Consider the following 17,117-nt stretch of genomic DNA (forward strand, 5'->3'; position numbering starts at 1 on the left):
GACCAACCAGGCAGACACACCAGCTGAGATGAGGCCTTCCACACGATCCTGGGAGGGGTTCATCAGAGAAAATGTACCTAACCCTCAAGAGACTGGAGGCCCCAGGAATTTTAGTGGTCTAGTGGGGTGGGTGGGGTGGGGATATCCTTGTGGAAACGGGGGAAGGTTATGGGATATGGGGGGGGGTTGGACCGGGAGGGTAATAAAATATGTAGTGTAAAAATAAATTAATTAGGGGTTGGGGATTTAGCTCAGTGGTAGAGCGCTTGCCTAGCAAGTGCAAGGCCCTGGGTTCGGTCCCCAGCTCCGAAAAAAAACATCAGAAAATATAAGAGGTGAGTAAGACAGCTGAAACAAGCAAAAACAAACGGTTATGGAGAAAAGCAGAAAATATCTCACAGCTACAATGCCACCTTGCTAGGGTGTGGGGAGATGGCAAAGTTAAGAATATAAGGTGAGGCAGGTAATCTTGGTAGCAGCAGACTGGCCTTCCTGGACATAGAGTAAATACACAATTCTCATAAGCCTTAAATTCACTGGGGGGATTTAGTTAACAGCTACTACTCCTCTTGGCAGTCCAGCACTAGAAAAGAAATCCTTTTTTAACTTGTCACATATTGGAAGTGCTGTATCTGTACACCATCTTGAGTTGGGGCCTGCCTACATTTGAGATTAGTAAATTTTGGGACTTGAATGCAAGGAAGAATTCAACTTGGGGAGCCTTAGGGATATACTGCCAAGGTGTTTGGTTGGGATGGCTACAATAAACAACCAAGGAGGAAAGGACTGTCTGATAGGATCAGACTGAGTGTAGGCTGTAGGGGGCTTGGGCAGTAAAGGGTATGGAGGTCAGTGAACATGAGTGTTAATGTGTAAAAGAATGATAGAGGTGGGTGGTGACACATGCCTTTAAAACCAATACTAGGGAGGCTGAGGCACAAAGCCAGCCTGGTCTACAGATCATGTTCCAGGACAGCCAGAAACACAGAGAAATCCTGTCCTGAAAAACCTAAACAAACAAACGAATGAATACATAAATAATGATATATATATTAAGGCAGTAGAGGCATCTGTGTGGGTCCAGTGATAATACTCGACAGTCTATGGTACTAAGTATTCAGTAACAGGAGTCAGTTCAATTTACATAGTTTAAGGCTGTTGTGTATGTTTGGTGTCGGGAGTTTGGGGGTTGTGAGCAGCTCTGGAGCCTGTGGGATTAGCATTTGTTCAGGAATATCAATGTTTGAAGAGTTTAACAGTTTTGGTGATTGTACAGCTTCCAGGAGGATTTGTCTTCCATTACCAGTGTGTAACTGAGGTCTTAGAAGTCAGAGCTGAGGAAGCCTGCAACTGACGCCATTCGTTTGGGTATTGCTCAGTGGATATTAATTTCCTGGAACCTAAAAAGTACACACAGCACCTTAATTTTACATTCCAAGTTTTAAAAGTAAATGTTCTAAAAAGTATTATAACTATATTATGAACAATCTATATCCAATATTCTTAAACTACATTCTAGATGGAGTAGTTTGACTAAATATTCAGCAGGTATCTTAATTCAGTTCTTGTAGACAAAGGTTCTTAACCTTTCTTACACATTAGACTCATGTAAGTTCTGATTTAACTGTCCCAGACAATGGCATGGGTATTGGCAACTGGGAACTGAAATGAATGCGCAGAAAAGGTAAGGATACTGGCATAAGCTGGGTATGGCACAACCTGTAATCCTAGCATTTGAAAGAGAAGCAGGAAGATGGTTAGTCAGTGGCAAGCGGGGTGTAGTGAAATGCTGTCTTAATAGCAATATAAGAGAAAATAAAACCTTTTGTCTAAACCCTGTTCTTTTAAACATGCCCTTTCCTTTTACATTACTGTTATAAGTAATAGACTCAACAGGCACCCAATAGTCAATTGTCACTTCTCTTACTTCTACGGCAATGTCACTTGAATGTATATCTTTATGACCATTTTCAATGCATAACTTATAAGCTATTAGTATGCCTCTGTTTTTCTAAACATGATGGCATAGTTTATTTATAGTCATACATACAAATCTAAGGATGTGACAATCACTTTGCTTATGTAGCTACCCTATAAACCATGTTACAGAATGCTACTGGCCCTCCAACACTTTGAAATTATATTTTCTTTTTCCCCCTCATACTTTTTGCTTTGGGTAACAAACAATAATTGTGGGTTCCTGGGTTAACTGCTAAAGACATATCTAGTCTCGAAGCTTCCTATCATTTGTGCTATTTCCACAATCTTACCTATTCCACAGTTAGTTACTTTAATATCTGTTATCTCTCCTTTTATGGCACTAGGTCTGCCCTGCACTATGCTGACATTCTCATCAGTTCCTAAATGCTGGGGTCATGGGGTGGTAAGCTGTCGTTAGGGATTGACTGAACCCCAAGTTTACACATGCTAAGCATGTGCTCCACTACTGAGCTACACACTACCCTCACAGTACCCATCTTTGCTTTTAGACACTGTTCAATATATTCCTCAAAATAAGTCTTAATGCACTGGCTGATCAGAACTGAGTATCTAGAGTGCTTCCATTTTCATGTAAGGATTCAAATATTTACTTTTAAAAGTCTTGTTCTGTCTTGAAACTTTTTTCTTTTCTTTTCTGTGTTTGTTTGTTTGTCAGATGACAGTCTTCCTGTGTCACCCAGGTTTGCTTCAAACTTATGTTTCCCCTGCCTCTGGTTGTTTTTTGTTTGTTTGGTTGGTTTTGGTATTTTTCAAAACAGATGTATGTCTCACTTTGTAGCTTCTAGCTGTCTTAGAACTCACTAGGTAGACCAGTCTGGCCTTGAACTCACAAAGATCTGTCTACCTCTGCTCCCCAAATGCTGGGATTAAAGGTGTGCACCACCAGGCTGCTTCTTTCTCTGTATCTTGAGTGCTGGGATTACATCATGTTCCATCACACCCAGCTGACGTGGTCTTTAATAACTGAAGATCTTAGGTCTGACAGATTTTTTTTTTACACTACTTGGGGAAGAGAAATGCATGTTCTAGTTTGTTGAGAAAATTCTCTCCTTTCACAAAACCACCTCCAATCACTAGTATATGTGTCTTAGGAAACCCAGGTACAGAGACCTTTAAGCACTAAAATTCCAAAGACAATAGACACAGGCCTTAAACTTGTTTCTTTAAGTACCAGGTCTCAGAAAAACATGAATTAGTTTAAATCTCTCCTAGCAAAATATATTTTAATAACAACAAACCGTCTAAATTCACAAAACTTTTAAACCCTGATGACTTGACTTTAATATTTATATTTTCATTTATTTTATGTATGTTGCTCTCTTCACCACCACCACACCAGAAGAGGGCAGGCATCAGATCTCATTACAGATGGCTGTGAGCCACCATGTGGTTGCTGGGATTTGAACTCAGGACCTCTGGAAGAGCAGACAATGCTCTTAACCACTGAGCTATCTCTCCAGCCCCAATATTTATATTTTCATACAAGTATTCTTTAATAGTTTTTCAAATTTGACATTTAGTCTAGGAGACATTGTGATTACAGGTGGGAATGAGGACTCACTTAAGTCATTCTGCCTATGACTCTGGGAAAGGAGAGAATGTCTTAATATGAATCTAACCAGATTCTAGAGTGCTACTCTTTCAACTATAGACTTCACACTGGGAGTCCATCTTGTTAGATTATAACAAGTTTGTTCATCTCATCTGCTCATCTCATTTCAAGTTTGGTAACATCTTTATTTGCATAAATCATATTCTCAGAAAAAAGAACTTAAGGGAAATTAGTCTGTGCTATGATTTAGACACTGAATCTCATCCAAAGACCTGCATGTTGAAGGCATGTCTCTTAGAGTAGTGATATTAAGATGTCCTATGGACCTTAAAAGGTTGGAACCTAAGTACTTTTAAGGGATGTGTCCTCTTGATACCCTTCCTGGCAAATGAATTTTCTGAACTTAGGTCAGAAGAGTCATTCTGCTCTAATTTATGCTCTGTGCATAGAAGTTAAATTTTCTTTTAAAGAACAGAAGACTTTTAAAAAACATCTGAGTTTAAACTGTTTTTATCCCTATCTGTAGAATGAGACATCGACTCCTTTTTACACTGACTGCCATTGTCTGTTCCACTTCAGCAGTGGACTCAGAACATAGAGATGATAAACACAGGACAGCAGCATCTGATCTTACTCATGGATGAAAAAAGGCAAACCTTTCACAATAGGCCACGGGACATATCTAAAGTCAAAGTTTCACTGTATGTCTTGTTTTTCTGGATGTCTTTGACTTAAATGTTTCTAAGTAAGATCTGATACTGAACACAGAAGAACATATAAAGATGGCCTGGCAACTAGTAGAGAAAATACTGAACTTTTAAAGTCAATTTGCATTCATTTGTCCTAACTTTCTGATTGGAATTATATGAAAAATATAATAATGAGACAATAAAAATAATAGAATTATACACAATACGTTTAATATACAAGTCTCAGATCCCTAGCTTGTGTGAGAAGAGGGGAGTGAAGTAAAGAAAAGGGGTGATGCTCATAAATACCAAAGGCAGGATAGTTCTTGTCTTATTCCTGCTAGAACTCAAAGGAAATTTCCCTGAGATTTTGAGAAATGGGCTAGAGCCTATGTCCCAGAACAGTTAAGATAGCTAGAGTTTACCAGGACTTAACTAATGGTCTATAATTATCTGCCTGAGTGCTGGCAGATAAGCTCTGGTTGCATTGTAACACATGCCCTCTTTTGCGGAGGGACACAAAATGTTAACTTTTATAAACAGGCTTCTCCAAGAAGTGCATGCTGACAGGAACCTGATATAGCTGTCTCCTGAGAGGCTCTGCCAGAGCATGACAAATACAGAGTCAGATGTTCATGGCCAACCAATGAAGTAAGAATGGGGTCCCCATTGGAAGAGTTAGAGAAAGGACTGAAGGAGCTGAAGGGGTTTGCAACCCCATAAGAATAACAATACCAACCATCCAGAGCTCCCAGGGACTAAACCACTACCCAAAGGGAACACATGGACTGACCTATGGCTCCAGCTGCATATGTAGCAGAGGATGACCTTGTTGGGCACCAACAGGAGGAGAAACCCTTGGCCCTGCCACGGCTGGACCCCCCACCCCCCAGAGTAGGGGAATGTCAGGGCAGGGAGGCAGGAAGGGGCCAGTGGATGAGTGGAGAACACCCTCATAGAAGAAGGGGGGGATAGGATGGGGGTTAATGGACAGGAAACTGGGAAAGAGGATAACATTGAAATGTAAATTTTAAAAGTCAATTAAATAAATAAATAAAAATAAATGGAAAAAACAAACAAACAAACAAACAACAATAACAAAAAGGGCTGCTTTCCTATAATTTTAAATGAAAATTTCTCTCTGGTAGCTATTGAGTTCTCAGGCCCAAATTATCTCTTTTAAGCAGAAAGCTTAATTCTCAGAGAGAGCCCTCTACTTCAATTACAAAAGTAGCTGATTTATTTTTTAAAAAAAAGTATGTTACACAAGGATATTTTGAATGCTGAGCAAACTCTAGAAGGATATGAGGATGTTTTAGTTCTCTTTGCACAGCATCCGTATAAAGATGAGTAGCATAAGGGTTTACATGTGATAATCAAGATAGGTAAATTTCTGAGGACAAGTTCTTACTCTTGAGACCCAACTACAATGTCTGACATAGAAAAGATTTTGTAGGGAATGTCAAGTGCATGATAAAACAAACACTGGCACCTTGTGACTTCTGAAGACTGCTAAATTTACGGAAGTTCGGTAAAAATACCTGGGCATTATAAAACCATACACAGACACACAGCGGTACAGAGAAAATAATCAATGATACTCTTTTGTAAATAAGAAAATTCACATATTAGAAAAGATAGGTACTATTCTGATGAGCTGCAGGGGGTGTGGGTGCCACTCAACTGGGCACAGAAAGCAGAGGAAGAGTGTCAAACCAAGAAGAATTATTCTTACCCTAGATTTCATAGAGTTTGTCTTTTGGGGACTTACCTGGAATGTCCCACACATCTTTTTCTGTCTTTCCCCTGTAGGAATGCCTACCTCATCACTGTACTTTGGAAGTATATAACTTTTTCATAAGTTCACAGCTCATGATAAATTTTGGCATAGGATGAATTATTTCTCAAGTCTCACCATATTCTGGTTTAGATATTTAGAAGTGATTTGGGATTTCAGAGTTGATGCTAGAACAAAGAATTCTGTTGGGACAAAGTGAATGTATTTTATATGTCAGAAAGATATTCATTAGGGGTGACAGGGACAGAAGGTTATAAACCATGTCACTGTTATTCTCAAATTACTACTGAAATTCTAAGTCTATATAAGGAGTTGGGGACTTTAAAAGGTAGTTAAACATGAAGGTAGAACCCTCAAGAGGGAGGGCTGGAGAGGAAGCTGATTCGTTAAGAGCACAGAGAACATGAGTAAACTTGGCAACACCCATATGGGGTAACTCACAACTGCACAAAACTCCAGATGCAGGGATCTAACACCTCTAGTGTCCATGGCACCTGCATACAGGTGCACATGCCCATATACATACATACATACATACATACATACATACATACATACATACATACGCACACAAATACATACATAATACATATACATACAAAAATATTTTAAAAAGAAGGAATGAGAGTGGCAGGGGAAGAGAAGACATATTTCTCTTTCAGTCATGTGAAATTATATATATAAGGTAGTCGTCTGTAAACGTGAACAAATGCTACCCTCAAGCACTGGCTGAGCTGGCGCCTTCGCAATCTAGCTTTTAGTACTGTAAGAAATATAACCCCTCCAGTCTATGGCTTCTGACATGGAAGGCTGAGTTAAGATGTAATGCCCAAACAATAAAAAAAATCAAAATAATTATTTGCTCAAAAATATTTATGAAATAAAATCTGTCACTGTCTTTATCTATACAACCCTAGCTACAATCCCACCAGTCTTATCAACTGTAGATGCTATCATTACTCATACTGCATGATCATTAGTCTAACAAAATTATTTATATGCTAAAGGGGAGCAGTGCTTTATTTTTTGTCTAGATCAGAGCACTGTACAGCGTGCAAATTAATATTTTCTTTCACATGGTTTTAACTTTCACTAACAAAATTGTATATGTAACATATAATTCTAAAAGTAAATTAAAAAGACCCCCAAAACTCCCAAAAATAAAAGCTACATTAAAGTACTCCATTGACAAGAAAACTCCCAAGTAATATAAAGTACCCCAAGATTTTTTTTTCTCTTGGCTCCATTTAGTAAATGACCACAGAGAACTGTCTGAATTCTCTAAAATGGTATTTTGGCTACAAATGGCACCTTACACTAACAGGTCTTTGTGCCCTCTATACAAAAGGAAGCCTAGGGTCTCCTTTATGTTCCTTACCGTGGAGTCAGCAGGCAGCACTGCAGTTACTGAGCTCACAGACCCACAGCTCTGCCAAAACAATCTACTGAGAAGCAGCTGCTTTGTTGCCTCTTTCCAAACCAAAGCAAAAGTGAGTGGCAATGCCAGGCCTCTCACGGGGCTTCAACGGCACCGCACAGAGGGCTGAAGCTGCCTCAGATGTTTTTTCTGTGAGCTCTCTCACTCACATAGAGCAAAGGAAGCCAGGGCCCAGTACTTTCTGTACTCTTGCGCTGGCCATTTTTGCTAAATTCTCTTTGCTCCTAAGATTTTCCTCTGCCTTTTTTCTAGAATTAAACATGACACACTTTTTCTAAGGGAGTAATAACCAAAACTTAATTTTGAGCTTCCATGTAGAATTAGGTATAGAAGAAAAGGAAGCTACTCATGTTACAGATGTGCTCTGGAATATCTATCCTTCCAAGTACACATATGTTGAAGGTTTTATCCCACTTGGTGATAACACTGAAAACTGGTGTGGAACAATAGGAAGCCAGGCTTAATTGGAGGAAGTAAGGTGATTTGATCAAACCACTTAAGAGAACACGGTGATGGTAGCCCTTCTTCTGTACGTTTCTACTTCCTAGTCACCACACAGTAAGCATTTCACTCTTTCAGTACATCACTGGTGCAATTCTGCCTTACAACAAGCCTAAAGCAATAAACACAGCCAACCACGGTCTGAAACCCTTGAAGCAGGAACTGAAATAAACATTTCTTCTTGTAAGTTGCCTACCTCAGGTATGTTGTCACAGTGATGGACGTGGGGTAGTATAGATAACTTCAAGGGCTACTGGGAACTGGCGTGAAAGTCCCAGCTAATAAGACAAAGCTACTTTATTTTATCCTTAAATGCATTTACTCTGAAGGCCAGAGCTGTCTTTGACCCATTCCATTCTAATAAACATAAATAACATAAATATAAACTTCAACAAATCTTCCCAGGATTCTTACCTTATCTGCTTGCCTTCTCTCATGTCATACAGAGAAAAGAAGACGTCACTATCTTCACCAATGGTATTATAGGTGAAACTCTTTAGGCTGAAGAAGAAATGATGTGGTACTGGCATTCGACAGGTTTCCCCATGCCGTGGGCGCATTGTATCTACCTATTAAGGAGAGCAAAACATTGTGGTTTATATTTTAGTTGCTCATTACATTCACTATTAAGAAACAAAAAATTACTCTCATTATACTGACAAAGGGATTATTAAATGGGTAGACTGAAGATGTTTCCTCTGGCAATATGGACTACTACAGCAGACTTAGCTGAGCTGGGCAAATGTCCCATGCATTGATTTATACTGTTAGGTGGTAATAGTTATCATTCTAGAAATCATTTTATCTCTTCCCCAATCTATTTTCTTTTAATTGTGCTTATAAAAAATTTCACAGAAGAATAAAAACTGGCCAAACTGCTTGAGGGCCAAAGTTGCTTAGAATGATGGTATAACACAATCAGGGTTTTAGGAGCAAATGTGAGCTGAATAAAATAGTATACATGCTGTGCAAATGTCATAAAAGCCAACTATTTTTATATGCCCTAAAATTATAATTACAAAGCAGGCCCCTGAAAAGTGAATAGTGTTTGTCATTTCTTGATGTTTTCATGTATATAATCCCTTAAATGAAAGAGTTGAAGAAAAAGTGGGAAGTTTGAGGATATCACTTACTTGGGATGTGCTCTGCTGTACACTCTGTCGGCTAGATAAATGCTATAGAAAAAAGAAACATACAAAGAGTCACTCTGTGGTGGAGGAGACTAAGTCCCCTCCAACCCATTCAGCCTACAATGCCTTTTACAGTTATTTCTCACTTAAAAAAAAATGTTATTCATACCCAATAGAGATAACTAACGCTCAACGCAATGGACTCGTTTGCTGAAGGTCACACGAGAAGGTAACATGGTCTGTATGTAAAACCCCAGCCCCTCTGTTTCTGATTAGTAGCCACGCCACATGAGGGTGGGTGCTTGTTACTAGATTCCTGATCTTTCAATATCTTTCACGTTGAATAATTTTCTGTGCTGTTGAAGGCAGTTTCTTCAGGCTTTCTGCAATGAAGCCCTTTAATAAAATCTCAGTCAAAGCAATCTACAGATTCAATGCAATCCCCATCAAAATTCAAACTCAATTCTTCATAGAGTTAGAAAGAGCAATTTGCAATTTCATTTGGAATAACAAAAAATCCAGGATAGCGAAAACTATACTCAACAATAAAAGAACTCCTGGGAGAATCACCATCCCTGACCGTATTACAGAGCAATAGTGATAAAAACTGTATGGTATTGGTACAGAGACAGGCAGGTAGATCAGTGAACAGAATTAAAGACCCAGAAATGAACGCGCACACTTACTGTCACTTGATCTTTGACAAAGGAGCTAAAACCATCCAATGGAAAAAAGCATTTTCAACAAACGGTGCTGGTTCAACTAGAGGTCAGCATGTAGAAGAACAAATTGATCCATTCTTACTGCCTTGTACAAAGCTTAAATCCAAGTGAATCAAGGAACTCCACATAAAACCAGATACACTCACACTAATCTTTCCTGAACAAATCACCAATGACTTATGTTCTAAGATCAAGAATCAATAAATGGGACCTGATAAAACTGCAAAGTTTCTCTAAGGCAAAGGACACTGTTGTTAGGACAAAACGGCAACCAATAGATTGGGAAAAGATCTTTACCAATCCTACATCTGATAGAGGGCTAATATCCAAAATACACAAAGAACTCAAGAGTCAGATTCCAGAGAATCAAATAACCCTATTAAAAATGGGTACAGAGCTAAACAAAGAATTCTCAGTGGAGGATTATCGAATGACTGAGAAGCACCTAAAGAAATGCTCAACATCCTTAAGTCATCAGGGAAATGCAAATCAAAACAACCCTGAGATTCTACCTCACACCAGTCAGAATGGTTCAGATCAAAAACTTAGGTGAAAACAGATGCTGACGAGGATGTGGAGAAAGAGGAACACTCCTCCATTGTTGGTGGGATCGCATACTGGTACAACCATACTGGAAATCAGTCTGGAGGTTCCTCAGAAATTCGGACATTGCACTACCTGAGGACCCAGCTATACCTCTCCTGGGCATATACCCAAAAGATGTTCCAATATACAACAAGAACACATGCTCCACTATGTTCATAACAGCCTTATTTATAATAGCCAGAAGCTGGAAAGAATCCAGATGCTCTTCAACAGAGGAATGGATTCAAAAAATGTGGTACATCTACACAATGGAGTACTACTCAGCTATCAAAACAGTGACTTCATGAAATTCATAGGCAAATGGATGGAACTAGAAAATATTATCCTGAGTGAGGTAACCCAATCACAGAAAAACACACATGGTATGCACTCACTGATAAGGGGATATTAGCCCAAAAGCTCGAATTACCCAAGATACAATCTACAGACCACATGAAGCTCAAATAGAAGGACAACCAAAGTGCAATGCTTCAGTCCTTCTTAAAAGGGGTAACAAAAATATTCATAGGAGGGGATATGGAGGCAGAGTTTGAAGCAGAGACTGAAGGAATGGCCATTCAGAACCTGCCCCACATCGGTATATAGCCCCACACACACACACACACACACATACAGCCATCAATACTAGGTAAGATTGATGAAGCTACGAAGTGCATGCTGACAGGAGTCTGATATAGCTGTCTCCTGAGAGACACAGCCAAAGCATGTCAAATACAGATGGGAATACTAGCAGCAAACCATTGAACTGAGAATGGGATCTCTGTTGGAGGAATTAGAGAAAGGATTGAAAGAGCTGAAGGGGCTTGCAACCTCATAAGGACAACAATGCCATCCAACCAGAGCTCACAGGGACTACCCACTACCTAAGGGACTATACATGGACTGACCCATGGCTCCAGCTCCATATGTAGTAGCAGAGCATGGCCTTGTTGGGTAACAATGGAAGGAGAAGCCCTTGGTCCTGCCAAGGCTGGACCCACAGTGTAAGGTAATGTTGGGGGTGGGGACTGGCATGGGGGAGAAGTTGAGGAGGGGAACACCCTTATCAAAGAAGGGAGGGGGTGGGATAGGGGCTTATGATCAGGAAACTGGGAAAGGGGATAAGATGTGAGAGATAAATTAAAAAAAGTACCAAAAAAAAAAAAAAACCGAAAGAAAATCTCAGTCAAGGCCCCTGGTTGAGGGATAAGACCACCCACTCATCTCCAAATTTTTAACCCAGAATTGCTCCTGTCTAAAGAAAATATGGGGACAAAGTATGGAGCAGAGACTGAAGGAAAGGCCATCCAGAGACTGTCCCACACAGGGATCCATCCCATATACAGTCATCAAATTCAGACACTATTGCAAATGCCAAGAAGTGCTTGCTGACAGAGGCCTGATATAGTTGCCAGAGTCTGACCAATACAGACGTGGATGCTCACAGTCAACCACTGGACTGAGCATATGGACCCCAATGGAGGAGTTAGGGAAAAGATTGAAGGAGCTGAAGGGTTGCAAACGCAACCCCATAGGAAGAACAACAATATCAACCAACCAGACACCCCAGAGCTCCCAGGGACTAAACCACCAACCAAAGAGTACACATGGAGGAACCCATGGCTCCAGCCACGTATGTAGCAGAGAATATGCATTGTCAGGCATCAATGACAGGAGAGTCCCTTGGCCCTGTGAAGGCTCAATGTGTAGGGGAATGCCAGGGCAGAGAAGTGGGAGTGGGTGTGGATGGAGGAGCACCCTCACAGAAGCAGAGGGAGAGGGCATGGAATGAGAGTTTGCGGAAGGGAAACTGGGAAAGGGGATAACACTTAAAATGCAAATAAATAAAATATCCAATAAAAAAAGAAAGAAAGTCTTCCAAACATCTATGTTGTTCCCTTATCACTGGCTGAAGATTATAGACTACAGTTTGAGTTCTATCATTTAGGCTGTGCCCTTTTATTTTTTCTTTTTGAGAAACTAATTTTAAGTTCTTTGCAACAACAGCCATGTAACAATCCCCACAGTACCTGTAACAGGGAGATCAGCATCACTTATGGATCAGCTATCCAAAGCTGTTTTTCTTTTGCCAGTGCATGATGGGAGTTTCAAGGCACAGGTGAACAACTACAAATAAAAGGCTGGGCTTGCTAACCCAGCACTGTAACTCCAGTCTTGGACCCTCTCATTAGCTGGCTGAAAGGAAGGTATAGGAAGTAAGGAGGTGGTAGAAACATGAAGGTGACTCTAAGGATCTGGCCCCTTGTTGGCTTTGAGGCACACAGGGTCTGAGACTAAAGCCTTAGAACGAAGCTGTAAAGGACACAGGCCTCAAGAGGTAGAAAGAGTGGATACAGAAGGCAGTGCTGGGGTGGGCATCAGGAACTAGGGGGCTTCTTCTTGGCTTCCAAGTCCTTTTAAAATCATAATGTCTTCAAGTTTTTAGCCATGAATCTCATAGTTCTGAGCCAGAAACATTCCAACTACTTTGCCCATACTAAATCCAAGCAGGAACTGAAACAGGATGTCAGTGAGGAGGGAAGCAGCTCTTTCACTGCTTGGGGCCTCCTGCTCTGCACCTAGGTTGTGAAATTAAAAAAACAAAAACAAAAACAAAAAACAAAACAATAATAACAAGAAACACCCAAAATTAAAAAAAAACCCAAAACAACAAAAACAATAAATCTTCCCAATAGAGATTTCAACTACAAAACTAAACTTTGAATTTGTCTCATCTTTCCCAGGATGCTGTTTCAGGAATGGCCATGTATGTGTCTAAGTCAGAGGTCAGTAGTGAGTTTCTTCATCCATTGTTCTCTACCTTAAATTTTGAAACAGAGCTCTCAATGAATCTAAAGCTCACCAGCTCACTGGGCTTGCTGGCAGTGAACTCCAAGGATCCTCTAGGAAGTTCTTTTGATGTTCACATTATACAGTGGGAGACGGTAGTATAATGTAAGTTAGGAACTTAATCGAAAAAGTTGGATTCTGGTTTGTAAATCTTGACTCATATTTACTAGCTGAGTATTTTCTCATCTATAAACTGAATATAAAATCTTGTGCTTAAATCAATTTCATAGAAGTTTATGCAGATTAACTCTATAATAGCAATCATACTGTAAATGAATTAACTCAACATAACACCTATCATATTGTAAATGGATAATTGTAATTACAACTGGTATTCTTATTATTTCTTTAATTGGTATTATTCTTATACCTATATTACAGGGGAAAGTCATTCATGTTTAAGAGAAAATCCTGTCCAAGAACATCATGATATCACAAATATTTAGTGCCTGGTGCTAGTAAACTCTTCTTTTTGTTTCCTTTTTTTTTTAAGACTTATTTATTATATATAAGCACACTGTCCCTGTCTTTCAGACACACCACAAGAGCCCATTACAGATGATTGTGAGCCGCCATGTGGTTTCTGGGAATTGAACTCAGGACCTCTGGAAGAGCAGTCAGTGCTCTTAACCATTGAGCCATCTCTCCAGCTCTCTAGTAAACTCTTAATCATTGTTTCTACCCTGTTTCCTTTTTGCCCTTAAAGGTATGTAACAGAACCCTTTTGGTGCTTCACATAGCATGGATAAAAATCATTATTATTTCAATAGAATTACTCCATTTCCTTCACAAATACATTTAACAGAAACTGGAAACAACCTAGATATCCCTTAACCAAAGAATGGATAAAGAAAATGTAGTACATTTGCACAACAGAGACTAATTAGCTGTTTTTAAAAAATCACATCATGAAATTCACAGGCAAATGGACGGAACTAGAAAAATTCATCCTGTGTGAAACAAAGCAGACCCAGAGAGACAAAAATGGTATATATTCACTTGTGAGGGGATATTAGCTTTTTAAGTAAAGAATAATCCTAATACAATCCACAGACCCAAAGAGGCTAACAAGGAGGGATCTATGGGGAACACATGGATTTCCCTGGGAAGGGGAAATAGAATAGATTTTTGCAAGTAGATTGAGGGTAGGCAGAGGGAGATGGGAGAAGGAGGGACAGAGGGAGAGACAACTGAAACTGGGGTCCCAATGTGGAAACCTAGTGCAGTGCCGAGATTATTGAACCTATGAGAGTGACCCTAGGAAGGACTCTTACTAATGGAGAATACAGAGACTGAACCATCTATTTTCTGTAACCAGGCTAGGCTCCACAATTTGTCCTGCCTACAAGATGTGCTGGGGCAATGATAGCTCAGAGCTTGTGGGAATGGCCAACCAACAATAATGCAATAAATGCAACATAAATTATCTATATGTATAAAAGTGTTTTTGAAAGAAAATGTATGACAGAGTACCAAAACTGGAAAGTTTCATGCTTAGTTTTTATAATCTCTAATTTTATTGGAATCTGAATATTAAAAGACTTTTTTGGACCTCATTGACCATTGATAACTGTCAAGATTTAGCAGAAATGTATCTAGTATTGTCTATTTCCTTTTTATAATTTTTATTTTATTACTTATTTATGTGTATAGGTGCTTTGCTTGTATGCATGCTGTGTACCATATATGTGCCTGGTACGTGCAGTGGCCAGCCAAGGGTATCAGGTCCTCGGGGACTGGTGCTATCGATAAGTAGCTGCCATGTGTGTGCTGAGAATCAAACCCAGAATAAGCAGGCACTGCTCTTAACTGCTGAGTCATTTTTCTAGCTTCTCAAAGGATTCATTTATTAAGAAATTCGCATGCATGCACGCACGCACACACCAGGGAGACAGACAGACAGACAGACTGACTGACTGACTGACTAACTGACTATGTCCATGTGAGTTCAGGTACTCATGTAGACCAGGAGCAGACATCAGATCCTCTTTAGCTGCAGCTGTAACTCCAATTGTATGCTGCCTGACAAGGGTGCTAAGAACACCCTTTAGGACTTCTGCAAGAGCAGTACAATATGTATATTCTTTTAAACATACCAGGCCCAAATTATTTACATTTCTGTATATGAGCTAACATAAAAATCCCTGTGGTAAATTTTTAAATTCTTATTTTTCTTCATTCTAGCTAATTCTTTTTTGTTGGGTTGTTTATTTCTGTTTTCAAGACAGGGTCTCTGGCTGTCCTGGAACTCACATAAAGACCAGGTTGAACTTGCACTCATAGAGATCCACCTACCTGTGCTTCCTGGATGCTGGGATTAAAAGTGTATGCCCCTATAACAATTTATTATATAGCTGATTACTTCAATGTTTTTACAAATATACAACACAAAAGAAAGTCAGAATAGAAAATAAAAGACCTGAATTTAAGCTTTTAGGATAAGTCAGTATTTGACAAAAAATTAATAGAAGAATATATTTTAAAAGCTAAATATCTTTAAAGGTTTGCAGTAAAACTTATTAGTCTTTTACCCATCTGTCTTGCTTCATAGAGATAAGCAGTTTTAATTCCTTACTGTTTTTTCTCCAGAACTTATCAAATACTTCCAAATGCTATATTATACTGTTCTTTCTTTACCAATTTTAAAATTATATAGTAACTTTTTATTACAGCACCTTAAAATTTAAGCTACTGTTTACATCTTCTTCCCTTCGTCTGCCTTCCTCTCAAAACTTTTATCTAAAACTGTTTATAACAATATAACCTAAATATTGTTCACTACTAAATAAGTAAATACACTTCAATAATTTCTCTTGTTTTATATTTTTACAATGGGTATATTAATTATTTCTCTTTAAATTTTAGTCACTTTGTTATCAATCAGAAATTTGTTCTAGGCCTCCTCACAGATACCAGAACCTGTAAGATGGATACAGCCAAAACACATTCTGCTTTTTAAATCATCACTCAACTGCCAAAAATACCAGATATAATATAAATGTTATGTGAGTGGCTATACCACCCTGTTTAGAAATACCTTCTTGGTTGGGTTTCTTGTTGACTTGACACAAGATAGAGTCATCTGAGAAGAAGGAACTAAACTGAGCAAATGCCTCCATAGGCTGGCCCGTGGGCAAGCTGATGGAACACTTTCTTCATTAGTGCCTGATGTGAGAAGGCTCATCCCACTGTGGGTGGGGCCACCCCTGAACAGATGGTCCTGGGATGTGTAAGAAGACAGGTTGAGCAAGAATTGGAGCGACAGCCAGTAAGCAGCATTCCTCCACGGCCTCTGCTTCAGTTCCTGCCGTGAGTCCTTGCCTTGTCTTTCTTGAATGAAAGATTGTGATGTGGAAGTGGAAACATAAACCCTTCTGTCCCCAAACTGCTTTTGATCATGGTGTTTTATCACCACAATAGAAATCTTAACTTAGATGCAATCTTTGCAATAACAACATGTTTAAATAGCATATTTTTTCCTGAATATTTTCTGTTACAAGTTGGTAAAATACTCAAATTTGGAACCTACAGACTATATTCTTTTTGTACTTGTTTTTCCTTTCTCTTTGTAGACAACAATGACTGTTTCATCCTGCCTGTATCTCCCATACATTACTTACTCTGTTCTCTAATGTTTATGTGGGAATATTCTGTTTGTTCATGTATGGCTATCTAAAGGTACTATGTGGAATCTGTTGTCACTGGATTTCGCCATAGAATGTTTTGGAAAAGAAAGTAATCTTCTCTTCCAGATTCAAATATAGATAGCTTTCTGATGAATGTAGAATTGTTATAGCTAAACTTAACTCCTGAACCACAGGCTTTAAATATCATTTTTTTTAAACTTAGAA

The 17,117-nt window shown here is 39.1% G+C and overlaps 1 protein-coding gene and 1 pseudogene across 1 annotated transcript in view; both read right to left on the minus strand.

Annotated features, from left to right (window-relative positions):
• Dock3 (dedicator of cytokinesis 3) overlaps positions 1-17,117 on the minus strand; it is a 341,809-nt gene that overhangs the window by 161,852 nt on the left and 162,840 nt on the right. The window contains exons 8-9 of the mRNA XM_032910506.1: positions 9,113-9,154; positions 8,394-8,548 (exon numbers count right to left, since the gene is read on the minus strand). Coding sequence (XP_032766397.1) covers positions 8,394-8,548; positions 9,113-9,154 — 197 coding nt within the window. The remainder of the gene's footprint in view (positions 1-8,393; positions 8,549-9,112; positions 9,155-17,117) is intronic.
• LOC116907164 lies at positions 12,244-13,008 on the minus strand (annotated as a pseudogene).

The sequence above is a fragment of the Rattus rattus genome, chromosome 8, assembly GCF_011064425.1.
Source record: "Rattus rattus isolate New Zealand chromosome 8, Rrattus_CSIRO_v1, whole genome shotgun sequence".
NCBI lineage: Eukaryota > Metazoa > Chordata > Mammalia > Rodentia > Muridae > Rattus > Rattus rattus.